The sequence below is a fragment of the Lagopus muta genome, chromosome 7 (assembly GCF_023343835.1).
Source record: "Lagopus muta isolate bLagMut1 chromosome 7, bLagMut1 primary, whole genome shotgun sequence".
Lineage (NCBI taxonomy): Eukaryota > Metazoa > Chordata > Aves > Galliformes > Phasianidae > Lagopus > Lagopus muta.
The window spans coordinates 1,135,781-1,163,710 of record NC_064439.1 but is presented as its reverse complement, the minus strand read 5'-3'; the positions used below and the strand labels follow the sequence as shown (position 1 = coordinate 1,163,710).

Sequence of the window (27,930 nt, the reverse complement as noted above, 5' to 3'; positions counted from 1 at the left end):
GTAAGTGTGACCATTTTTATCATACAGATAGAATGTAATTGCAAAAATTATGCTATACATAAATAAATTTCTAATCTGGTCTGGAGAACAAACAGTCTACTAAATTCTCAGTTATGGCAAAAAAAAAAACCCAAAACAACACATATTAATTCTGTGCTTCATAAAAAAGTTATTTCTTTTGTTGATCTCAATTGCTTTCACATATCCCTATTTGGGATATAAAAGTAGAAAGAATGCCTGAATGGTCATCAATTAAAACTGGTTTATTCTCCATACATACAGCCTTCCGCCTCTTGTTTGTCTTGCAAAGTCTCCTGTGCACATCAATAGCCACGGTCCTTTCTAATTAGCATGATTATTTAAAAAAAAAAAGAAAATGCATTGCTTGCTATAAAGCAACAGTTAATTTTATCTGGTTACGCTAGAGCTAGCTTGGATTTTCCCTTCAATATTGCTATAGATGCTCTATGAAGAAATTTGAAAAGAAGATTAAAGACAAATTTGTCTTAGCCATCAATTCTCATTTTATTTTTAATTTTCATGATAATTTACAGGTTAGCCTCATTACAAAAAAAAAAGTGTCACGATCATCTCTCCTGCTAGTGGGGAATCAAAGCAAAGACCTCAGAAAGTGCGTCCACGATACAGAAAATTCTCCCATGCAACACTGTGAGGAATGGATGGGGCGATAATAATCTTTGGATTTCAGCCATTTCTCAGTTTGAGAAACAGTTTCATCTTGAAAATGCCGTTGCCTCATTTGAAATGAGCAGACTATACAATATGCGTCAGTTAGGGACGATGGGACACAAGAGAAGGACAATAGGAGGAAGTTCTAATTTCATCTGTAGGTACAAACAATATGGGAGATTAGAGGTGTATCTCAGGTTTTTAAGGAGAAGCACATCTGCCTTTCAAATCATCTCTGCTGATGAGGAAACAAACATCAGGCATATAGCTGGGTGATTTACATCCATTCTGAATCGTTTCAAGATTATGATTCATTCCCCCCAAAGACTTACCAACATCACTGCAGGTGTATTTGTTGTTCTGACAAAAGGCATCAGCTTACCAAAAGCATAAGTGATCTTCGTGCATTGTAAAGACATCAGATAACTACAACAGCGTGTTTTGTTTTCTGCTAGGCTGTGAAGAGATCCACTGATGACGAGAAAAGAGGAAGCGTTTGTTCGTTCTGGTATCCTGGCTATTGGGTGCTGCTCATTCTGTGTTGTCCCTGTGTGGAATTTTCCATCTCTAATTTTTAAATTACATTCATAGAGAAAAACTTAAACTTAAGCCATGAGACTTTTAAGTCAGCATTGGTACGTGGATCTAACTGGAGTGAGGTGGAAAAATGCTGACTGCTGGCTCCCAATGGTGGCCTTTGCCTCCATTATATCATAGGACTCCATATCATCATAGGATTGCAGTCTGAAACCACTCAATTAGACAGATAAAAATGCTGATTTTGAACATCTCCTGGACAAATACTTAAAATTAAATGTGTTCAAATACACTAAGGCAGTATCTTCAATAGGAATCATCAGTTCTTGAGCCAGATCTTTCAGAACCAAAAAGTGGACACTGATATTTGCTGAATTTCAGATCACTCCGTTAGAGCTCACATCAGTTTAACATACACAGATTAACACACTTCTCAATGGCCATGAAGACTTGGTTTCAACCTTTGCTGTGTTTCACTTCTTGCAAAGATGCCTTCAATGGCTGAATTCTCCATTCAGCTGTGCCAGAATTCCATTCTCCAGCTTTTCTAATGTCTTGACCAATGAGTGGACATATTTTTAGGCTCAAAGAACCTAACTGATATGGCAAAACTCATCTCCCTCTCATCTATTAATGCTGTACTGCTTTTTTAAAAATATCTCTTCTTAAATTTTCTTTCCTTTTATTAAATTGAAACGAGGTGCTTCCATAATAAGGCTTAAACCTTTTTTTCATTGCAATCAAATCTGTCTTTGGAACCACTGCCTGCTTTACAGCAAGAGAGGAGATATTGCTATGACAGAAATCAACCAAAAACACACAGTGCTAAACGTCTGCTTATTTCCATTGTTTTTAATGCTGGTGGCTTTAGGGTAGGAATATCTGAAATAGTTTTTCCAAAAAAAAAAAAGGTGATTCTGTATTATTAATTTCATTTCCTCCATGGCCCTGTTTACGTTTCTGTGCTTGTCTTCAGCCTTGTAGAAACTGATGGCTTGGAGTCATTAGAAGGTAATGCAATTCATTAGAGTTTCAAGTACTGGAGATGTACAGATCATCAAATCACAGAACGGCCTGGGTTGCAAAGGAGCACGATGCTCATCCAGCTCCAACCCCTGCTGTGTGCAGGTCACCAACCAGCAGCCCAGGCTGCCCAGAGCCACATCCAGCCTGGCCTTGAATGCCTGCAGGGATGGGGCATCCACAGCCTCCTTGGGCAACCTGTGCCAGTGCCTCACCACCCTCTGGCTGAAAAACTTCCTCCTCATATCCAACCTGAACCTCCCCTGTCTCAGCTTAAAACCATACAATCATAGAATCATCAAGGTTGGAAAAGAACCTCCAAGGCCACCCAAACGTCCTCCTATCACCAGCAAGGTGGGTGGCACAACCTGCTGATCTCCAGGTAACTGTGGCAATTCGTATTCATCAGAAATTTGCCTCACATTTTCAATCCATTCATCTAATTCAGAACATACAAACTATTAAAAAAGCCTTCAGGAGTTTAGGGTAGATGGGAGAAAGCAGCACGGTTACAATCAGAGGATATTGTAAAGGCAGTATGAGCCTTAGCACTGATAAACTAAATTACAGTGGTATGCTGGACTCTACTCAAGTATTAAAAGTGCATAAATACAGATTCAAAATATAAACATTTTGAGCTCTGGATGCTACAATACAACATAACATGCGACCAATGAGCTTTAAAAAAAATAACACTGAGTTAGGTAAATAAAACATTTTAAAATGGTACATATGCATTAATTCTCAATATAGTTCCAGGAAAACCCTTGCCAAGTCTCTAAAGGAGAACATCTGAACGCTGTGTATTAAACAGAAAAGTCACAGACAGATGTGACAGCAGTACAACTCCCAGCCCATCAAAATATGCTATTTTAATGATAGACATTTTTCCTTGATATCATTTTGATTGACAGCACCTTAAGAGCAGAACAAAATGAAATGATGTGAAGTAAAAAAAAATGGTACATTTAAGGAAGTGTTTGAAAGCCCTTAACTCTGTGGCAAAGCTGTAGTTGAAAACTGGTGACCTCACTTTGTTCATGGCAACAGACAGCTATATTAACAAACACACAATTACAAGTCTACTCCCAAAATAGAATTTGGGCTGGGAGGGAGAAAAACTCCTCTTCAAGCACAAGGATTTCAAATAATTACAATGGGGATGTGGAAAAATGACAGGATGGGCGACGGGTTTATTGTGTAAGTGTTCCTCTTTCTTTTTTTTTCTAATACTGGCACACTGCAAAGGCTATAAACGAGTGTTTAAAAAAGAAGGGAAGAGCCCCTCTGTTAAGAAAAAAAACAAAATGAAGGAGGTGGCATCCATTCTGTCTTTGTCACCTTCTTCACTTACCTGGCAATTTCACAAAGTTCTTGAAATGCAAAATGTACTCAGGTAGAAATGCAGGTAAGAGCCATCAGATGTGCTGATACAGGGCATTAACGCCGTATAGCAAGTGCTTGTGTTTCAGGGGGCAGATCTGATGTGAAAAGCAATTAAGCCATCAGAGCACTCAACGCTCTGCTCCATTTTCTGAAGCAAATTATCTTTATCTTGAAGGTAATACATCCCTCTGAGATGAACACATGGAGCAAAGATTTTAAACCAGGATCTTTTTGACCACAATGAGCTTATGTTTAGCAAATGGAGCTGGACAGTATGCAGTACAAGAGGGCACTGGCTTCAATTTGGCAAAAACACGACTGTGTTTTTATTACTGCCTTATTTTGTAGTAGAATCACACTGACTTTCTTTCATCTCTTTGGAGACTTTTTCAAAGATAGAATCACAGAATCACCAAGGTTGGAAAAGACTTCCAAGATCATCCAGTCCAACCATCCACTTACCACCAGCATTTGCCCACTAAACCACATCCTTCAGTACAACATCTAAACATTTCTGAAACACTTCCCATGTGGGTGACCCCACCACCTCCCTGGGCAGCCCATTCCAGTGCCTGGCCACTTTTTCAGAGCAGAAACTGTTCCTAATATCCAACCTGAACCTCTTCTGGCACAACTTGAGGCCATTCCCTCAAGTTTGTATTTAGGAGCACACATTATGCCCCTAAAATCAAAACCATTCATTTCTGAACTGCTGTGATTTCCTGAAGGAAAGGGAACGGACAAGACTGGGAAGATGACAAAGCTAATGTGCCTCTTAGATAGGGACCAGCCAATTTTTTATACCTGAAGGTGGATGCACAGTCTTCATCCAACCACTCTTCTTTACATTTCAGTACAGGGGGAGAAACTAGTATGTCCTGATAATAACTTACAGAACCTCAGATCATTTGTAGAGCACAGGAAAATACTGGGAAACGTGTTTTCTGTTTGGTGAGTGTAAAGGAGCCTCCTATGGCTTGGGTTTGGCCATCCTGTCATTGCATACCAAAGTTTGGAAAGATAAGTCATGCTCACAAATACACCAGTAGTGTGGGCAGACTGAGTATATATTTTTAGTTTACAAGCTGAGAAATACAGTTGCTATAGAAATAAGAACATTCCATAGCCAGCTTTAACAAGAGACTGTCCTTGCTCAGACAAGCCAACTAAAAGCAATGCACAAACGCTCCCACATTAAGTCATAAAATCAGTGATTCAAGAGAAATTAAGCATTTGGTTTCCCTAGTTTACATTTTCCCTCTCTTGCTTTTCTCGGCAGTACTTTTTTTTATAGGAGAAAATGTTACTTTGGAAGAATGCAGAAGAGGACTTCAAGGACAGCATAGGTGAGTCGATCTCATGGCGGGTCAGGCTGCACAAAGACAGAGCAGAACAGGAAAGTTCAGAGGTCCAGAAGAATCACAGAATCACAAGGTTGGAAACGACCTGCAAGATCATCCAGTCCAACCCCCCTCCCATTCCTATCTGTACCACAAGCACCAAACCATCTCTCGCAGCTCCTCATCCAGGCGCCTCTTGAACACCATCAGGGACGGCAACTCCACCACCTCCCTGGGCAGCCATTCCAGTGCCTGACCACCCTTTGAGAGAAAAAGTTTCTCCTCATGTCCAACCCAAACCTCCTCTGGTACAACTTCTGGCCATTTCCTCAGGTCCTACTATTTGCCTGGGAGAAGAGGCCAAATCCCTCTTCACCACAGCCTCCCTTCAGGAAGTTGTACAGTGCAGTGAGCTCTGCCCTGAGCTCCTCTTCTCCACATTGAACAATCCCAGCTCCCTCAGCCGCTCCTCATATTTGTGCTCCAGACCCCTCACCATTTCGTTGCCCTTCTCTGAACACATTCCAGGGCCTCAATGTCTTTCTTGTAGTGAGGAGCCCAAAACTGAACACAGTACTCGAGGTGCGGCCTCACCAGTGCTGAGTACAGGGGATGATCACCTCCCTGCTCCTGCTGGCCACACTATTTCTAATGCAGGCAAGAAATCCCTGCCAAGAAATGGAGCGGCTTTCTTACAAGAAGTGACTGCACAGACCACTCTACTAAGAAAGGAGACAACTGATGTACAACAGAGGACCAACAATTTCTCAGTGATTAGGAAATGAAGAAGGGCCATTTACACAGCGCTGTTCATAACGTGAACCAGGCAATGATCTGTACAACTACCAGGCAAGCAGTTCAAGAACAAAAAAAGGAAGAACACTTTCACAGGGCACACAACACTGGGGAACTCATTGCCACAGAGTGCCACGGAGGCCAAAAGAATCAAAGGGTTCCAAATAGTTTAGCTGTGTTCATAGGGCATAGGTTCATCAAGAGATAATACACAGTCTGGATACAACTGCCAGCTTTGGAAGTCTCTGAATTACCTACCATCAGAAAGATGGAGAAAACACCAGCACAATTACTGCCCTCTATTCACCCCGTGTCTTACATAGTCACCCTCAGCAGCCACAGCTTTCCACTCTCAAAGATGGAGTAACAAGCTAGATGGACCTTTAATCCTAAATAGACAGTCTTATTAAATGCACATCTCAGAAACTTGCCAGAGCAATTTATATTAGCTGTGGTATGGACTACAGCTGGGATAAAGCAGAGTTGCAGACACGGGGAAGAAAGGAAAATGATGTTCTCTGTATCTGTCTGATAAACTCTGGCCATCTCAGACTCTTTCACAGATAACATTCCTTGGTGGCTTTCTTGGCTTCCCATACTTTTCACAGGGGTAGCTTAGGAATCTGAAATCTGCTTGTAATCTGACTAGGTTTATGAAGTTACGGATGCTTTTTCACATTGTCTTAATGCTGTTCTTTGAATCAAATAATGCTTCTCAGTCCTTCTTGTTCCCTTAGCTCCAGTTGTCTCCCATATTGCAGAAGATAGCCACGTCCTGTCTCAAAACTTGTTTTTCAGGCCACAACAGATAAACTTTTTCTTTTATAAGACAGATTTCTCCTTCCCCTGCTCTTCTCTTCACCTACACTTCTTCCAGCATCTATGGGTGGATGGTGTTCCAGCGAGGACATGTAAATACCTTGCACAACCTTTTACTCCTCCTCCTCCTCAAACTATTTACACTGAAACCGCCTAAGAGCAAATCCAAGGCTATTTCTTATTACTGGATCAACGTCATTCTCCAGTCGCTCCATGACTCTCCTCAACTCCTTATCCTCCCATTTACAACTGATGAACCCCCACAGAACAGCAGTCCCCTGTTTGCACGACCGTGTAATTTCTGCACTTAAAATAAACTCTTCTGCTATTCACAAAGCTGAGCCAACTTTTCTTCAGAACCTGATTCCTTCTCTGTACTGCCAGCATCTCTCAGCCTTGAGTGATCAGTACATTTCAATAGCACACCACTCCCTTTTCCCAACATCACTGAAGGAATATGAAGGAAATTTAATTCCAGACTGATCACTGATGGATGTTATCAGTAACTTTCTCCACGTTGATAAGTCTCTTCTGAGTACCTTTGGTTATCATCCATACCATTCCTCAAATATCTCCTGTCATCACATTAGTAAATGACTTCTCATATGGCGTGACACCAAATGCAAAAAGCTCATCATCTCACCAGTAACTGATTTTATTCTGATGGTGCTAAGGTGTGGTTTTTTTCAATTTAGCTAATAATTCTCTTTGACTTTTCCCCTGTTACCATAAGAACTCTTTCTGTTGCATATCCACACCAAACATCCTCCCTCTCTGCAGTGTCCACCTTTCTGTTTTATGGACCCAAGCTGTTTACAGTCTTCCCAAATTTTCTAAACAGGAAGTGAAGAGTCAAATGTCTCTTCATTATTTGTGCATATTCCAGTTCTTTTCCTTAATTTTTTTCCCAATATATCAGGCTCTTACACAGTGAGATGTCAGACAGAATGAATGTGCAGACCCAGAACATTTGCTTTGTTTTCTCAGTTCTTCCATTTTTGGTGAATTCAGTTTCTTGTTGCTGTTGTTTTCCTATCAGTAACTTTTGTTCTCTCTTCTTCAGTGCAGCAAACTTCTTCCAGCCTAATTCAAATCCTTCTTGCCTTAGTGGTTGTGTTGCCACTTGGGATACGTTCCATATCTAGCAGATATAAATCTTCCTTATCTCCAGATCTTATTTGACACATGTGCATGTTTGTGTTTAGTCTCACCCTACTCTCTTTTAGCTTGTCTGCAAAATCCCATTCTACCATCATGTCTGGCTTTATCTCTTAGTCCCTCTCCCAAGTGTTGCAAGGTGACAGTTCATTTATCAATATATTCCACTGCATATTCACCTCTGAGCTTCAGATCTCAGTCCCTCTCCCTCCTTCCAACATTGTTAAGGCTGTCTTACTTACTACACTGCCCTTCTTGTCTCTTTGAAGAAGAAATAGGAACTTCTATCAAGCACATTCCCTAGCTTATTGCTTCTCAGCAGATGGAGCTGAAATCTGTGCTTCATTAAGATTCCACATAAATAAAGCCAATATTTGTCCAGTGAATGCTCAGCTTGAAAGACCTCTGTCCAATTCACACAACAGAACACCAAAGGCATGAAAGATCCTAGTGATCATCAATTGCATGCAATCTCTCTAGCAGCAGCCACAGAAGTTCACTTACCCAGAGAAACAAGGACTGGTGTCTTCCCTAGCAAGGACTGGATCCCAACAAACTCGCCTGCTTTGGTAAATCTACTCTCATGCTTCCTCCATATTGTAAAGCCACAAACAGTCACATGTCCAATGTGTATTTTTCAGAGAGGTCAAGTTGCTTAGTATTTTGCACTGCAACATAATTAATAGCTATTTTCCCTTAAACAGAACTGCTTATCTTTTTCCGACACCAAAAGTCTAAGTGGTGAAATGCACGATGACATGTACTTATGTTACACAACAGCAAGCAGTGAATGAAAACTGGTCACACACGTAATTTCCCCTTGTTGATGGTCTTCCAGGCATTCTCAAGTGGGGGAAAACTGGTTCTTTTTCAATAGGTTCATAAAAAATACCTATTTCCAGCAAGAACAGAGTACACCTATGCGACTACATCTTTTATGTGAACTTGGAATTGCTTTTGCCATTGGGCAAGCCAATGGTGATTTCACAGACAGCCTTTCGTCACCAGCAAAACTAAATGAGAAGATTTTAAAATGGGAATAGGTGCAATTTAAGGGAACTCTAAATTAGAGATCGGCTCAGCGACAGGAAAAGGTGTCTGTTAAAGAAAACGGATCGAGGGCGGAGGATTATTGTTCCACCCACAGTGCCAACACAGAATCGCTTTATTTTTTATGCCCTATGTGATTGGAAGAGGCTGAGTGTAAAGTAACATACCAGAATCTGGGTTATTTCACAATGATAGAGCTGGGCAAGGATACAGAAGAAAATGTCTCATTCATATCATTACAACGATGCTTATCTTATTCCTCTCTCAATAAAAAAGTGTCTAACGGAGCAAAGACAGCCTTACTTTGTGGGCCTCAGCCTTTCTCCCTGTTTGACAGAGGGCTTTTGATCTTTATTAAAATTCATAGGTATTGCCATACTATAAATAAATTGTGTAGATATGCACATATAACAGTGCAACTCACAAGGAAATGCTGTACTACAGAGACAGGAAAAGTGGAGACAAAATTGCTGCATTTAAATACTTACATACATATACAATTTGCCAATGTACCAAAGCAGGAAGATTATTGGCATGCAACTCACAACCAAATACTTACAGAAGCGAAGCCAAGTTGGCACACCGTGAGTTTGAGCACATTGCATGGCATAATAATGACAACTGTGCAAAACTCTTCCAAGATCCTCTGAGCAATTAAAAATTAGATTCTTAAGATGAGCAACATACATTTAGGAAGGCTCTGTAGTTCTGCAAATGCTGGAGAGAGAGGCTCTGCATAGCCAGAGAGGGACTGCAGCCCATGGCATCACAGGAAGGACAACTCAGCACTCAAGAACAGAGAACATAGCTTGGACTGTATGTAAAGTTGTATGCATGTAAAGGATTAGCATGTATGTGTGTAAACTGTATGTAAGTAAAAGATTTGTTAATGTATAGATAAGATTAATTGCTAATAATTAAGAGCAGAATTACTAGATGCCACAAGGCCTAGCAATCAAATCATTATCCTGTTAAATAAAAAGGCATCAGCCTTTGAAAAGAAAACCCAAAGCAAACAAAGAGAAAACAACCCAAAAAATGAACAACACGAAAAAGAAAGGGAAAAAAAAAAAGAGACAACACCAAAACTTGCTAAGTTCACAAATGGAGAACAGCACATATCATTTTGAAATGGGTCTGTATGTACTTCTGGAAGAGAAAAGGCTACAGCAGGGTAGTTAACAGAGCTACGGAATCACAAAAAAAGAAAATATGCATTGGTGCATATTTTCTTAGGTTTATTAGTGGCTAATATTAATAAAGCACTCGAATGCCTCTCAACTTGCACAACTGCATTTTCTTTTCTTTACAGATAGCGCCTTTGTTTTCTTTATTCTCATGCAAACACTTGAGAGAAAAAAGTGAAAAGATAACCAAGTGACCAGTGCTGACCTCAGCACTGCATTTGCCTTCTTCTATCAGCAAATGATAAAGTATCCATGCAGGAGGCAACGAAACAGACTGCAAACACTGCTCTGACTGTAGTGGTCAGCATATTTGTGCTTAGCACAGGTTTGCGCTTCAGCAAAGGCTCTACTTAGTTTCATGAAGGTAGCTTGAAAATGGCAATACACTGTTTTTCCACAGGGGAATTTAAGGCATTTCCTTAGCTCTAGTAGCTTCTAGTAAAGAGAATTTTATTCAATGAAGTTATTGCATCGATCAAGCAAATTATGGCAATGATAATGAGCAACGTTTCTGGTTGGTAAGAGGCAGACATTTAAGGGCTTTCGGATGAGCAGATAAAAAACAGCCACATCCCAATATACCAAAGCTTTTTTTACTGATCAGCACATTCAGAAGGTGCAGGGGGCTAGATGTGATGGGATGGTATCCATGTAAGCTCACTGCATGCTCTGGCTCAGTCCTTCCCAGCTGCATGGAAAATATCTTGCGGCTCTTAAGATGGAGATGTAAGTATCTTTCACGTTCAGAAAGATCAGCTCCTGGAGCTCGTATAACAACTCCAATGTTTTTTATTTCATCACTGGTTGTTTAAAAAAAAAATAATTACAATTACAATTGTTAGTGACCAGCATTCCTTCCTGTACCAGAAACAACAGCACGTTCTGAGCAACTTCCTCAGGAATTCTCACTCCTCTTTGGCCATTCGTTATCAGTTCTACCAATGCTGATCATTAGCGTGCAGAGTATGACAAACTCATTAACAAAATCTACAAAGCAGTGCAAAACTCTGCCTTTCCTGGCTGTCTGTGCCCCTTCCATAAAAATACTTTGAGTTTCAGTGATTTAGAGCAACTGCCCGACAGAGCTGGCTGAAGTCTGGAATTTCCATTTGCAAGAAATAAATCAGCAGCAATGTAAAAAGCACAGAGCCAGGCCAAAGCCAGGCTAACCCAGCACCCAGCCAGCAGCAGCAAGCACCAAGGCAGAACAGAAAACTAGAGCACAGGGAGGGCTTAAGGGAAGCGTGCACCTTCCCAGCACTTGTCTAAATTTATGTGAGCCTCTTCATACTGCCAGCTTCCTCATCTCCCAGCACTGGAAGCTACTTATGCTGCGGATGAAGAAGTAGCACAGTTTGCTTTAAATACGAGCTGTGATCATTTCCACGACAGTCAAACATCTGGACTCTGCAAAAAAATCATGTTATTCCTTGTCCAACCTTATCAAGGATCTCTACACTTTTATCACATCCAAGCTGTCCCTTTCCAATACTGTAGAGAAAAGAATTAATCTGTGCTCTCACAAAAGCTACTCACAGAATCACAGAATCTCCAATGTTGGTAGAGATCTCCAAGATCAACCATCCACCTACCACCAATATTTCCACACTAAACCGTGTCCCTCAGCATCACATCCAAACATTTCCTGAACGCTTCCAGGATGGTGACTCCAGAAGAAAGGGAAATTTTCTAGTTCATGTCTTCCAATGTGTTTGAGTTCCACTGTGTTGCTTGGTGAGCAACCTGGTGAGACAAGACTACATTTCCGCAAATACCCCTCACTGCAAGAAAGATATTGAGGCCCTGGAACGTGTTCAAAGAAGGGCAACAAAGCTGATGAGGGGTCTGGAACACAGGCCATATGAGGAGAGGCTGAAGGAGCTGGGAATGTTCAGCCTGGAGAAGAGGAGGCTCAGGGGAGACCTTATTGCTCTCTATAACTTCCTGAAGGGAGGCTGTAGTGAGCTGGGGGTCGGCCTCTTCTCTCGTGTCATTAGTGATAGGACCAGGGGGAATGGTTTCAAGCTATGGCAGGGGAGATTCAGGCTGGACATGAGGAAGTATTACTTTTCAGAAAGGGTGGTCAGGCACTGGAATGGATGCCCAGGGAGGTGGGGGAGGCACCGAGCCTGGGGGTGTTCAAGGAAAGGCTGGATGTTGTGTTGAGGGACATGGTTTAGTGGGAGCTATTGGGAATAGGTGAACGGTTGGACTGGATGAGCTTTTGGGTCTTTTCCAACCTTAGTGATTCTATGATTCTATGATTCTACCCTACAGAGATTTTATGATGTTCTCATATCACCTCAACTCCCAATGCATTCCTTCTTTTTTTTTGCTATCATAGAAAAGGAGAGTGATATTTTCAGAGAATTAGTAGTAATGGTGCCAGAATTTCTCCCATTTTACATAACAGCATATCTAAAGCCCATCGCTTGGTTAGGATAGTTGAGACACTTTTTTCATCATAAATAATGCTTTGCTTTATTAACACTGCATTTCACCTCCCATTTATTGAATTTGTTTGACTACACAACTTTCATAGTGTAGAGCCTCTACTTGAGTAGGTCATTTAAACTGTCTTGTTAGTAAAGGAGAGAACAGCATTATAAGAGATTATTTGTCTCATCCTAAGGTAGACATGGGATGCAAGTAAATGAATTACAATCTTTTTCTTTTCTTTTTTCTTTCTTTTTTTTTTGTTGGAGCATGAAAGGTGCCTAAAAGTAAATACGTCCATAGAATGTAAATGAAGATAAGCAAGACAGATCATTACATTGAGAATATCAAGGATCCAAGAAATAGGAGTCAAAGCCAGTCAGCCAAAGCAAAACGATAGGAACTGCCTATCAGCAATTCACCCCATCCTTCCATTTGGCAGGATCACAAGTGCACACTGTCTGCCATCTGCACAGATGTGGGAAGCACCTGCCCTCAGATCTGGCTGCTCTAAGGAAGGTGCTCCATCACCTAAAAGCTTTGAGGCTCCATGATCCTGCAACCCCTTTTCAGCTCAGTTCTTGATGGGCTGAACAGCACTTGGTCCTCCTCTTCCATTTGACACAACTCATCATTCAGCGCTCTGTCTTTCAAGCCACCATAAATGCTTCCTCACCATGAAAAATAATGTATTATTTTTTCCTTCTAATTACGTTTTAGACTGAAAGCTCAAGAAAATATTCATGGAGTGGAAAATATTAGGAAGAGTATTGCTGTCAGAAAGAAACATTTCAATATCCCTTAATTAAAATGCCCATCTTCTTTTTGTTGAACCAAGCGCACATCTTTGCTTAGTTTTGGTTGGAAACATCTCTGCCTCTTAAACAATACTGTTTTATGATAACCATGGTTTAATACAATTTTGTCATTAACCTTCCATTTTCTTATAAGAATGCCAATTAATTACACAAGAGCGATTACAGAGGACCTTGATTACCAACACTGAAGGGACAAACTGAAGCATTTCATCTTGATTCGAGAAATCTGAAATATGCCAATTTCCAAACAAAAATGAAATGAAGGGTCTGGCATTTTCATTTGAACGTGCATGCAAAAATAGGGAAAATCACAACTTGGCATTTCTGATTGTTTTAGAAATGTTTCTTCTCTTGAAAGGCTGAAATGAAAAACGTCCCAGAAAGATCAACTGCTGGGTGAAAATTCCATTACTTAAACCAACTGTACTTGTCTTCAGATACTCATCCAGAGCTATGCCAGGTATGTAAATAGTTACTCACAATGCCTGTAACACCCACTAAATGGTACATATTTTTGGATGATATGAGCAGATTTATCTGTCTCAATACTTGCAGTATCCAAAGAGAAGTACCATGACACAGCTATTCAAATCTATTACTGCAGATTACGTAAGTGAAGCTTGGTTTGCACTTCTAAATAAGTCTGACACAAAGGCTGCAGACACATTCCACTGTATCTAGGAACAGAGAAAAATCCCTGTTTCATGTAAACAACAGATAGGCACCGATGTGGTGTTCCAAGCAAGAAGAGGAATGGGTCTTCAAGACAAATTTCTGTAAGAAAGTCACGATTCGTACTCAAAAGAGAAGACTTTCTAAACAACTTCTAAACAACCAGACTTTCAAAAATATTTAGATACCCAAAAATGCAGATTTCCATGTTTACAGAATCACAGAATCACAGAATCCCCCGGGTTGGAAGGGACCCCAAGGATCATGTAGTTCCAACCCCCCTGCCTAGCAGGGCCACCAAACATCCACATTCAGATCAGGTTGCCCAGGACCCCGTCCAACCTGGCCTTGAACACGTCCAAGGACGGGGCATCCACAACCTCCCTGGGCAGCCCGTTCCAGGGCCCAACCACTCTCCTAGTAAAGAACTTCCCCCTAACATCCAACCTAAATCTTCCCTCCTTCAACTTAAAACCATTTCCCCTAGTCCTGCTGTTGTCAGCCCTTTTGAAGGGTTTACTCCCCTCCTGGGTGTAGGTTCCCTTCAGGTATTGATAGGCTGCAATGAGGTCACCCCGCAGCCTTCTCTTCTCCAGGCTGAACAAGCCCAACTCCCTCAGCCTGTCCTCATAGGAGAGCTCCCCAGCCCCCTGATCATCTTAGTCGCCCTCCTCTGGACCCTTTCCAAAATCTCAATGTCTTTCTTAAATTAGTTTAGTTTAGATGTGAAATGTAATCGCAGATGACTGGCCGGCCTTGTCATAATGAACCTCTTAACAATGGAGAGGTGATGGGAAAAACAACCTCTTTGCTTATATAATAAAAAACATTGACCATTTTGAAACGAGTAAAGCAATGCAATCAGTAGCCATTAGGAACACTGCTGCTGTTGAGAACTCTCCTAGGTGACAAACACCGTTCCTTGCTCAAATCCCTTCACTGATGTATACCTCTCTGCTCCAACTAGCTTAGAAAAATGAGAGTAATTACATGTTTTATAAAATTTCCACATCAAAAAAGGAGCTAAGCCACTGACATGCAGTGTTATTGTAAGCAAAAGAAAGGAAGAAATGTCAGCAAAACAAAAAACAGCAATAATATATCTGTGAATGCTTTTAGGAGGCTCCGTGGGTGAGCAACTGTATAAGCAAAATCAAATCAAACTTGGACTAAATGGTTATTTATTTTCAAGATATGATGCAAGAAATCAAAGCATCATTCAATTTACACACAGCAAACCTGTGCTGCTTTCAAGTGCAGCTGCTCTTTTCATGACAGTTATCAACACAAGGTGTCAAAGAACAGCTCTTTTCACCTGCAGATAATTCTACAAGATTGCTACAGAAGTAGAATTTGACAAAATGAAGGAAACTTTCAGATTCTGCTCCACCCTGAGATTCACTGCACCAAAGAAATCCATTCAATATGTAAAAAAACAACCAAACAAACTAGCAAGGAAACACAACTGTCCTAGAGGAAACCTCAGGGAATGAAAGAGGCTGCTTTAACGACTACCCCTTAGAGCCCAGCGTATCTACATCAGTCAATTCAGACCAGATTTACTTATAATCATCACTAGAAATATCTTCCTGAGGAATTTCACACCATGGCCTTTACCATCATCATCAATGGAGAAACTGGGGCATCACAAGTGAGTGGTTCAGCCTTGCCAAAAGACAGATACCTGAAGCAGTTTGCTTTCAGCTGCTAAGACAGAGCATTGGCTGCTACCTGAGAGCTGGTGCCTAAGGTGGAGTCACATCAGGAGTGGAGTGATCACTGCCACTTCAACAGAGTCAATACTACTTTGATGTATATGGCTGTGTGTGTACACACATAGAGGGAACAGGGAGATGGAGAGAGAAAATCTATAGTACAACTACAACATTCACAATAAAAATTAACCAAGGCTACCTAGAGTATCAGAAACCCCACAGGTTATGGGACAGTCTCTGCTAAAGAACCAGGAACAGAATCATAGCACCACAGAATCATAGAACCGTAGAATGGTTGTGTTGGAAGGGGCCTCCAAGATCATGGATTTCCAACCCCCCCTTGCTGTGGGCAGGGCTGCCAACCATCAGATCCGACTGCCCAGGGCCCCATCAATCATGTTGTTTCCTGAATGGATGAAGAGGAAAATATTAAAGATCTCTGAAGTCTGCTGGTTTTTGACTGTGGTGTGGAGAAACGTTAGAACGGATAACATCTGGAAGCACCAGTCCATTCTGTAATCTGAATGGATTCATTCTGTGCACAATATTTTCTTGACAGAACTCATTCAAGACAGTATGTAAGAAGCATAAGGGACAGGAAAAAACATTGGTTCAGCTTCACTGATTAACATTTGGTTTGGCAGAAGCAAAAAACATTATCTGGACATTGTAGAGAAGAAACAAGAGCAACAATTCTTTGTAGATTTCAGGGCAGCAAGAAGTTAAACAGTACTGCAGTATATCAGACAAAAAGATGCTCTGCTAAAGATGGGAGAGTACTAATCATCACATGCAACCCATTTGTAGACTGACAAACAATTCCAGAGCTGTGTTCATTCAAACTTGAAAAAGAAAGGAAATTACCAAAGGTAAGCACATAGGCAGAAATGTCACAGGTAGTAGAGATCCCTCTATGCTCCTCCTGTTACTCATAATCTTTTTTATACGCAACTACCATGAGCTGTTGGGCAGATGGACCTTCAGTCTGACCAAATGTGGCTGTTCCTGTGTTGACAAGAACAGCAGGATGTGGAGAAATAATTTGCAGAGATGCTGTCTGAACAGCAAATAGGACATAAATTTAGTCATGGAGAAACTGAACGTGGCATTGAAACAATTTCTACTCATTAATAGTGAGATTCTTAAAGAGATTTTAGAGTGGCAAAAAAATAAAATCTTCCATCATTAAAGTGGCATGAGATAAGCTTTGTTCCTGTAAAATATCACTCTGATAGCAGAAGACAAGAGTAGATGAGCTGATAGATACATTTTCTCCTTCCCTCGTGTTTATGCCCTGTGTGCCTAATTCCCTCCATACTGGAGTCACAGTAAAGATCTATCTGAAATCTGATCTCAAACTCACAACAGCAAAAGCCAAGATTAACTGTGCAAATCACAGCTGTAACGTCTGTGTATTTATCAGAATAAACAGCAAGACACTGAAAAAAGACAGAGATTTAAGTACACCGTGGCTGCTTTTTCACTTTGCACATCTCAGTTTCTTTGCAGTTAATGAAATTAGACACAAAGGCACTCACAGATTGATGGATCTCGATAAGATGACGGACACGGTCAGAAGGATGCACCCACAGGGACCAATTTCAAACTGAAAAAGAAAGAATTGTATTTACTTTGTTGCTTGATTCCAATCCTAGAGAAACATGAATCAAACTGAAAGTGGAAAGAATTGTTTTCAATTATGCTAAAATTGCTTTTCTTTTTTGCTCTACTTGTTAAAATGTGAGATCTGTGCTGGGGAGACATTATTGTTCTCTACAACTGCCTGAAAGGAGTTGGGGATCGATCTCTTCTCCTGTGTAACTTGTGACACGATGAGAGTGAAAGGCCTCAGATTGCACCAGGGGATGTTCAAGTTGGATATTAGGAACAATTTCTTCTCAGAAGGAGTGGTCAGGTACTGGAATGGGCTGCACAGGGAGGTGGTGGAGTCATTGGCCCTGGAGGTGTTCAAGAAATGTTCAGATGTTGCAGTGAGGGACGTGGTTTAGTAGGAACTATTGATGACCGGTGGATGGTTGGACTGGATGATCTTGGAGATCTTCTCCAACATTGGTGGTTCTATGATTCTATGGTTCTACCTTCAGTTGGCTGACAGAAACGGTGTTAGAAATTATATTCAGAAGCCATCATGAGATTGTTAAATACATGAAGATTGGCAGCTGAACACGTGATACCTGGTGAATATTCTGCTGAAGAAGTACAATCAGATCCTCATATCTTGTGGCACTATGCAGGATTAGCTGGGAGGAAACAGAAGAAAAAACAAACATCTGAAATAAGAGCAATTCACTCTGAAACACAACAGCTGAGGGAAAGCAGGCAAAACTTTAGATCTGACTAGAAGGTTTGTAACTAGCATAACGTGCTATAAAAATCTAAGGAAGTCCATCTCTTACTGCTGTGACTTGGTTAAATGCTGTATGGTGGTTAAATGCTGCCTCTTGCTGTTTTTAAGTTCTCAAGCCATCAGCTTGCTTCAATTCCATGCAATGCAAAATGATTCTTAGAACAACCATGAAGCCTCAGAAGCAGAAGGCAGCCTAGGAGGCTGTACCCACGGGGTGAGCTGTCTATAGCAGATCTCTATCCGAGCCCTTCTTATTGCTCAGAGAATAAGAGAATACCCCCACGAATACTCAAACATCACATGAACTTCAGGAGAGTTTACAGCTCCCAGCCCTTCCTTCCAAGCTCTTTGTTTTTGCATCTTCCCATTTTGTCAGCAATGATGGATTTATGCAGTAAAGATGAAATAGGGTTGGCAGCCCTGCCCACAGCTGAGGCTGGAGCTCAAGGATCCATAAGGTACCTTCCAACCTAAGCCACTCTGTGATTCCATGGTACATGGCTGACCATATCCATGGCTATACCTGGAGTTCCCTTTCCACCACTATTTCACCCTGGCTGTGCCCACATGAGCTTTGATAAGCAGTATTTTGATGCAGCACCATGCTATTATTTGCACTCTGAAATGACCAGCAGCACAAGATCATTTTAATGTATTAAAGAATACTGCTTTTCTTTTGTAAGAGCACATTATAGCTGAGGTTTTGTGCTGCATCAGGTTTTCACTTCCAGTTGTTTCAAAACTGGTTCTGAAATGGAGCTGGTACCTTTGCTCCTCCATTTAGGAGGCCAGTAATATTTCCTTAAGCCACTGAAGCCTGGCTTGTGTCATCAATGTTTACAAAGCCATTTGAAGGCTTCAGATGGAAACAAAGACACTACTGGAAAGTATTTTGCCATTTGGAGCAACTGGGGGGTGAAAAAAAAGCAAGGAATTCTGTATAAAACACGAGAAGAAAATACTGTCTCTTGATGTTCATGGATCCACTTTCAATTTTTACTGCATACCAGCAAAATTAGGCAGAGTTTACAAGCTTGGAAGGTAGATGCACCAAAAAGGACTTCAGAGAGCCCAGTTGTCCCCAGGCAGTGGGATGGTTCAGAGCCAGATAAACTACCAGGTTCTGTGATTTCCTATTGGTTTTTAGATCACAACTGGCTACTGTAATATTAGAGGTTTTAAAACACTTAAGGGATACACAGAAATGGGATTCATTGTACTAAAGCAAGAAAAGCTACAAAAAGGATATAGGGAAAATGTGAGCACGAGTTACACAGAGCCTTACAGTTTCTAAGATTCCATCTGCCTTATATTTTCCTATGGGAGTGAACTGCTGTCTTCCTGACGGCCTAAAGAGAACATGCAAACAAAACCAAAGTTCATGTTAAAAGGACCAAAATCACATTACAGAGAAACCAAAACCTCACATGAACTGAATCACAAACCAAAGATTTGGTATTATTACTTCAGTGACTAATTTTTGGCTTTTTTAAAGACAGCCTTATGCAAAATGAGTGCATGTTGGGCATTCCGTGAGCTTTTATTGATGAAACATCTTTAGCTGTGCTCCCTCTATTTAATATAAATTACAAGTTTCTCTGTCAAGAAGGAGGATAAATATAGGTTGAAGATATTAACGCCAATTTTTGTTGGGAAGGAATATGAGAGCAGTGACATTAAAAGAGAAGCAGCAGAACAGATGTAGAGTAGCATCAGAGGAAATATTTCATAGGCAGAAAACACTCAAAATATCACTGGAAATGTCTCTGAATTTGCTGGCTTCTGTTTCAGGTTTGAAGAGCTTCAGTGCCCAGAAGCCTCCAGAAGGCTGTCTGCTCTCACTTTATCATCAGTCTTAGTTGTTCTAATAAAATAAATGATCTCTTCTCACAAAATCATAAATATATTGCAGGATTCAGTAACTCCCTTCAGTAGCTATTGGAACAGCAAAAATGGCCTCTTGCATTTCTTCCTCATCCATTTCACGCTGCATGAATACATTTTGAGGACCACAGAAATGATCCCAGGGATGGAACAATGAAATGAGGAGAGGATGAGAGCTGGGGCTGTGCAGGTGGAGGGGGGAAGGCTGCAGGGAGAGCTGAGAGCAGCCTTCAGTATCTGAAGGGGCTGTAAGAAGGAAGGGGAAAGACTCTATAGGAGGGTCTGTGTGACAGGACAAGGGAAAATGGCTTCAGTCTAAAAGAGGGGAGATTTAGGTGGATGTAAGGAAGAATTTCATACACTGAGGGCAGTGAGGCACTGCACAGGTTGCACTGAGAGGCGGTGGTGCCCCATCCCTGCAGACACCCACAGTCAAAGGAGCACTGATGGAGCTGTGGGCATCCCTGTGCACTGCAGGGATTTGGACCAGATGCCCTTTAGAGATCCCATCCAACTCAAACCATTCGATGATTCTGTGACCTTTATGAGCTTCCATTTTGTGAACTCTGTACATACTTAACAGACACAATTATAAGAGCATCACGTAACTGAAGCTGCTTCTCTTACTTACAGTGCCACAACTGCTTTCTCATTGCTTCCTGCACGCCACAAGATGTCTGCAATAGCCATGGTGAGGCATTTGGTCCTGTGAGCTTCTGAGGGCTGGAGACAGCTGTAGTCCAGGAAAAGCAAGAAACAGAAAAGCACCGAAGTGTGTATCACAGAGCTTATCATGTGAGGGCAAAATGCCCCAGCCACAGCATGCACAGGTTTACAACAGGTTTTTAGCAATTGATATACGAACAAAAGCACTTTTTTAGAGACCATCCAGGTGTTGTAATGCTAATGCTAATGAGGATCTAGCAAGCTGCCTTGGAAAATTGTCATCTAAGTATTTCAATTGCTTCTATCGCCAAGATAGTTGTAACAGCTCCAAGTTCTAAATTCCAAAAATCCTTTGAGTTGAGCAGCAAGCCACTGCAGTTCCTGAGAAGACACACCAGGAGCAGTTGCATCCCACCCTTAGGGCTCAATGAGATGCCATGAGAGCACTCCCTGTGCATGCAGCAGCACGACTAGCTAGCAGTGGACTGGGCTTGGCGCTGCCTTTCAGCTCCTCAAGGCCTCTAAGGAGGGAGATGCAACTCTATTAGGATTGTTTTATACATTAATATCTGAATTCTAGGTGATAAAGGCCTTCATATTTAATCACATCCTTGAGCTCTGACTTCTTAACTACTGTCTTCAAGTCTACACTGTGGTGTTCCTACCTACTACTAAAACTTAACTACAATGCCATTGACAATAAACACTGTGCTTTGCAGAAATGGATTTTTCTCTGCTGACTTCCAGAACGGCCATTCTTGAAATTCAGATATTATCAGTCCCAGGGTTTTACGAGGATGAGAGATGATGTCAGAACCCGTTCCCAGCACATGAGTAAAAAGATCCTGTAATGAAAGGAACGTACAAGAAACACCAACCAACCAACCAAACAAACAAACAAAAACATCTTTTCAAGCCTGAATATGATGCTCATTTAGAAAATATTTCCATATCTGAAGGATGTGAGATTTGGGAAATAATGACAGTGATGGTTTTCAAGCAAAAAAATAAATCACCATTTTCTATTATTTCAGCCTGTGTTCTGGCACAGACATCCAAAATATGGAAAGCATAGGAAGTTATTTCAACTCAATCCATTTATAACTGATTTGTAGCAGAAGAGGCAGCAGAATAATAAGGATGTGTGGTAATTACCTCCTGAACCATGAAGAACTCTCAATTGAAACACTTACCTTGAAGCAGCCAATACTTTGAAAATCATAGAATCATAGAATCATCAAGGATGGAAAATGTAGGCTAGAATTAGAAAGGAATATAGATCCTCTGATTTCAAGCTCTGAGTCTGCCCTGTCTTTCTGCCTGCCTAAGAGTTTCTGCCCATGGCAAACTCATCATAAGGAAGATCTGTTTATCCCATGAATAAAACAGCCTGTCTTGCTGTTCATTTTTAAGACCTGGAGACTTTTAGCATTTCTGCACACCAAGACCAAGATCTCAGCTGCCAACTCGAAGTCCCTTGGGGACTTTCATCATACCTCAGCAGCATTTTTCATATACAAAATATGTAAAAACAAAGTACTTTAAAACCACGTGCGTGACAAGAGGAAAGAAAAAAGGGAGGCAAATATTGCCAAGTACACAGGGCAGGTTGTAGCTGGGACACTCATGGTCAAATAAAGCAATCTAGCTTCAGCCCACTTATCTGGGTGCTACACGACTCTCCAGCATCTAACATCACTTTGTTGTGATGAAAGAGCAAACAGTGAACAGCTCTCAGGGTGTTACTGAGGGCAGTGTGAGGCTCAGGCAGATCGAGGAGCAGATGGCCAACGGCTGCCCTCCAAACTGAAATGAACTCTGAACTATCAGAAATACAGATTGATTTTCTTCCATGAGTTTTCTCATGGACGTGACCATGATTCTGCCTTGAAAACTCTACTGAATTGGAATAAAAACTGCTGCTCTACAGATTTGTGCACCAACCAGCAAGTGTTGTCTGAGCTGATATATTACCAGCTGTAAAGTCTGAAAAGCTTCTCCCTGTACCAGCAGCAAAGTTTTCCTCAATACCTCTCAGGGATGATCTCTGTATCCTCTTTAAAAAAAGAAAAAAACAAAGTGTGTATAAATTTTGTCAAAATTTCATTGACTGAAGTCTAGAGAAAGCGCCCCAAGTACTGGCGTTGCTTTTAATGCATTTGGGAAGCAATGGTGGTTAATTTAAAAAGCACACTCTGTTAGATGAATTACAGAAAGGTGTGATGTTCTGAAAGAAATGACTGGAAGAAGAAAGAATTAAACTATGTAACACCATAGAACTAAGCCAACGTAGGGTCAGCTAACCTAAGCCTAACCATGAGCTGACATAACCCTCTGCTCATGCATTATACCATTGACTCAATGGGTTTACCAGTGTAACTAACTTCAGGTGGGATCAAGAAGCAGGTGATCTTCAGGTGATTAATTCACAGTATCTCATTCATTTGGACCTTTGTTTGGGGGTCTGAAAGCAATCAGAGCCATTATTACCCAGCAACAACAATACTAACAGTCATAGTCCCTTCCAACTCAGTCATTCTATGATTCTATGATAGTAAATGTTTTATTCTAAGTCTGTAAATCTGGTTTTTAATGTCTCCAATGCCTTACTAAGCATCTCACTGCAGGTCTGCCTGCCCACAACCACTCCTGGGTTTGGAAACCTGTGCAGACCCCTCAGGCCTTTGATAAGCTTTGATTAATTGTCACCTCCCATCCCATGTGCTGTAGAGAGATGATGACAAATGCACCCATTTCTTTCCATTATTGATGAACTCAGCCCAAACAACTAACTCATACTGACGTGAAAGATCAAACAAGAAGAAAAGAGAAAGCTCTAACTCTTAAATTCCACCCTTCTGGAGATTCTTGATGTCAAAAATTGTATGAATTTCATGGTCTTCCAAATCCTGATTGCATTTGCTTTGAAATCATACCGCCATGGAATCTCGAGGTTCAATGACACCACTACACTTAGAAGAAAACTAAATACAAAATTCATACTCTACTTTCTTTCTCTACCAGAGATAAAGAAAAGCTCTGTGAAGTCCAAACTCCAAAAGGTTCCTGAGGGGCTGCAACACAAAATTCTCTTACGCTTCTGTACGGAAATTACTTGTGTCAGTTGCTGACTTACCGAGCATCCTTATTCCTGTTACTGTCTCCAAAGATAAGCTGCTGTAGAACACAAGCTTGAACTGCTGCCAGCACTCCACATGGGCCACCCTGAGAGGAACAATTGGACACTCCATTAACAAAACACTTTGCTCTGTTTGACGCCGGACAAAACTAGTCTGCAAGCCAAGTGAGTCCTTTCAGGCTTCATCCATCCTTTAGTCTCTCTCTTTCCATCCATGACTTTGCAATGCTCTCTGTTGCTCTCTGTTTTTTGCAAGCCACTGAAAATCAGAATTACTGACTGGTAATGTGTTTCACATCCATTTTCCCAGATCATACCTAGAACTTGCCACACTGGCATGGGTCAGTGGGTAGTATGGGCAGTAGGTGGATGGTTGGACTAGATGGGCTTAGAGGTCTTTTCTCTCTCCCCCTCTTCATCAGGGGGAAATTCTTTACCCAGAGAGTAGTGAGGTATTGGAACAGGCTGCCCAGAGAGGTTGTGGATGCCTCGTCCTTGGAGGTGTTCAAGGCCAGGTTGGATGGGGCCCTGGGCAGCCTGGTTTAGCATTAAACGTGGAGGTTGGTGGCCCTGCATGTTGCAGGGGGGTTGGTGATTCATGACCCTTGAGGTCCCTTCCAACCCTGGCCATTCTGTGATGCTGTGATTCTGTCTTTTCCAACCTTAACAATTCTGTGATTCTATACGATTCTATAATATCAAAGTCAGTATAATGTCAAAGAGAATATTTTAGTGAGAACTATTGGTGATAGGTGGATAGTTGGACTGGATGATCTTGTAGGTCTTTTCCAACCTTGGTGATTCTATGATTCTGCGAAAGGAAAGTTGCTTTTTTAAGCCTGCTCTGTGCTCATGCAAACAAACAAAAGATGCTCCAATCTCATAGGGAGATTGATCCCTATGATCCCTATGAGACAAGAACTACCTTCATTTCTAGAGGAATAACAAACTTGACTTTTCTGAAGGACAGAATTTAACCTTGCCCTTTAAATCCCTCTGAGCACCATGCCTTCCCTCAAATTCCCTCTTCTATCATTAATGAAAGATTTCAGTTTTATGTATACCTCTCTGCACTGGGAAGTTATTCCACTGCAGAAGGGAGAAAATAAAGGAAACTTGAATCCTCAAATCCTTCATGTTGGAAATATCACAATGCCAACACGTATCATACTAATACAACATTGAATGTAGTGGAAAACAGATTAATGGCTGCTGTAAGAGACTGTGGGATGGCATAGCATTGAATTTCCTTCTCCTCCCTTATTCCCAACCACCCAGCCCATCTGATTCCATTGAATGACCAAGACTCACTTCTGTGCGTTAACTAGATGGCAGATAGACAATTTTGCACCTGATTTCCTTGAGTGAGAGAATGGCTGTGGTTGGAAGGGACCAGAATGGGATCGACTTTTTATATGGTCTGATAGTGATAGAACAAGGGGAAATGGATTTAAACTAAAAGAAGGGAGATTGAGCTGAGATGTGAGGGGGGAATTCTTTACTCAGAGTGTGGTGTGGCAGTGGATGTCCCAGCCCTGGAGGTGCTCAAGGCCAGGATGGATGGAGCCCTGGGCACCTGAGCTGGTTGGCAACCAGACCATGTCAGAAGGGTTGGAACTAGATGATGATGAAGGTTCCCTCCAACCTAAGCCATTCTGTGATTCTATAATCTTCAGTAGATTCCTTCCATCTCAAATCTCCTAGCAGACTTTCCAAGGTAACATCATCCAGTGGAAAGCAGTAACACCAAGAAAAGCAAAGACTCTTTAGAAGACTTATTTTTTCACTGCTGAAACACTGTAAACTTCATGTAAAAAGCAAAGATCCCCCTTTTTTTTTTTAAGAAGCTCACTTACAGTACCTTTTTTTGTACAATGCCATATTTTAACTGAGGTATGTTATTAAAAGTGAAACTCTGTATTTTCCATTCTTCACTGAAGCAACAAAGACTGGAGCCAAACAGAAGATTTTTTAATTCCTATTAAAAAAAAAAAGAAGATGTATGATTTTAAAAGTAAATAAGAAATATATATACATGCACTAATGTTTTCTAGCAGTCATTTGTAGAAAGAAAGGCGGAGTGTGGCAGGGTAATGACTAACTCACTATAGCCACCCTTTTCTCTTTTATACTTACTGTAAATAGCAACACCCAAATGGGATGGAATAATTTTTTCCTTTTCCTGCAATATTACTTCAGCTCATAATGCCGTGCATTGCTCAGCACTAGGAAACTGTCTAGGCAGATTGGCTGGGGCAGTTTCCCATGGAAGCATTACAAAATAGTGCCTCAAAGCTACAGCAAAAGGGCGATGGCTGGCAAAAGTGAGAAGAGGACCCTGCTGGACACAGAAAAGGCAGAAGCCCATTTTGCTTGTCAAAGTTGCTGGTATAAGACAAATGTTCAGAGATTTACCTATGTCTGCTGGCAAAATTCAGATTCAGATCTTGGCCCTGAGTGACTGCAGACTCTGCTACTAAGGAATAGCTAAGCTGAAGAATTGCTTTCAGTCTAAAGTAAGGCTGAGCAAATAAGGACTGACTGCTCAGGGTTTGCACCATCACTTTGATATGTCTTTGACAGAGAATTAAGTCAGAAGAAATCCTCATTATCTTTTCCCCGTGGCTTTTTTAATGATTTTTTGTTGTTGTTGTCTGAATTGGAATTAAAAATTAAAAGCACTTAATATTTACATCTCTGCTCGAAGCAAGGAAGGTGAGCAAAGGAGAAGCAGTGGTGAATCAGTCAATGTGAGGACAGGTAGACAAGCACATGCAAAACTGACAAGAGCTATTAATAAAATAATATGTGCTTCTTCACTTAAAGCCCTAATCTGTGGTTCAAGTGGCTGATAATTTCCCATATGCTCTTCTGGTATTCTTCTGAATTCTGTTTGGTGTCCCTACATTACCTTTATATATGGATCCCAAATAAGGACGATATACAAGAGTATGCACAGCAAGAGTTAAAGCACAAACAAACACACAACACAGAACAATCCATTGCTGCTCTGACTGAACAGAAATGACCATTTCACACTTCCATTTCTATGTTCCATCATAGCCTTACTTTTGCAAGAGAAATATCGATCGCCTTTGACGCTTCTTGAAGCATGTGCAGTGCTGAAAGATTCAGGTTCCTACTGACTTCTCCAGTTGTTGCTTCATCTTCAACATCAACTGAAAGTAAAGAAAGAACATAGAAGGATTTGGAGGAAAAAAAAGGTATGTTTGCTCCCACCAGTAGGGGAAATGACAGACTTAGTCAGAAAATAAATAAGGCAAGGGATGCAATGGGGCTTTGACCAACCTTGTCTGGTGGGAGGTGTCCCTGCCCATAGCAGTGAGGTTGAAACAAGATGTTCTCTGAGGTCCCTTCCAGCCCAAATCACTTCATAATTCTATGATAAGCCACCTTTTCTTTGATTATTTCTAAATAATTTCTCCACAGTCTCACCAGAGAATAGCAAATGCAATTACTCCAAATCAACTAAGCGTCGCCAAAGAAAAGATTCAAACATCTGTGACCACAGTTTCTCTATAGAATATGTTGGTGAAAGCCAAACTGACTCTGAGCAAACTTACCTAATTCTAGGGTATCTTTCATCTGCTCTTCTTTATTCCAAGTGGATGTTGGGGACTTCCTGCATTAAAATAATCGAAAAACAAATAAGTGAATGCTTGCTTTAATGAGAAATGTTTCTTGAATAAATGAGGAAAAAAAAAAAGTGGTAAAATCAGGCAAAAATAAAAATATATAAAATTATTCAATGTCTTTTATCTTAGGTTTTAATGCGTTCTGTATAGAAGAGCACAGGTTTATCAACATCTGTGTCCAAATAAACGGTGTTAGAACAAAAATTTCTTTACTGGAAAAGAGCTGAACTTGAGGAGTTCATCTGGAAAGGCAGTCTGCAAAGAGCAGCACAATGCAAATGGTCCAGGATTTCAGTCCTACCTCAACGCTGACTTAATTTCATCTGCATGATTTCAGTAGAGGTCAGACCTTGCCTGCTCATCAACAGAAGCAGATAAGTACAGCCCTCAATTTAGAATCATAGAATCATAGAATCATAGAATCACCAAGGTTGGAAAAGACCTCAAAGCTCATCCAGTCCAACTGTTCACCCATTGCCAATAGCTCCCACCAAACCATGTCCCTCAACACAACATCCAGCCTTTCCTTGAATTTTGTGTGGGAATTCAAGTACGTGGGACTACCTGAGTTCAGAAGGTTACAACATGAGC

The 27,930-nt window shown here is 41.1% G+C and overlaps 1 protein-coding gene across 4 annotated transcripts in view; it reads right to left on the bottom strand.

The window, feature by feature from the left end:
* MINDY4 (MINDY lysine 48 deubiquitinase 4) overlaps positions 1 to 27,930 on the bottom strand; it is a 74,350-nt gene that overhangs the window by 26,276 nt on the left and 20,144 nt on the right. For all 4 annotated transcript variants that reach the window (XM_048951602.1, XM_048951603.1, XM_048951605.1 and 1 more), the window contains exons 6-13: positions 27,268 to 27,326; positions 26,753 to 26,862; positions 25,545 to 25,661; positions 23,681 to 23,769; positions 20,510 to 20,611; positions 19,280 to 19,343; positions 17,822 to 17,887; positions 17,165 to 17,232 (exon numbers count right to left, since the gene is read on the bottom strand). In XM_048951602.1, the coding sequence (XP_048807559.1) occupies positions 17,165 to 17,232; positions 17,822 to 17,887; positions 19,280 to 19,343; positions 20,510 to 20,611; positions 23,681 to 23,769; positions 25,545 to 25,661; positions 26,753 to 26,862; positions 27,268 to 27,326 (675 nt within the window). The remainder of the gene's footprint in view (positions 1 to 17,164; positions 17,233 to 17,821; positions 17,888 to 19,279; positions 19,344 to 20,509; positions 20,612 to 23,680; positions 23,770 to 25,544; positions 25,662 to 26,752; positions 26,863 to 27,267; positions 27,327 to 27,930) is intronic.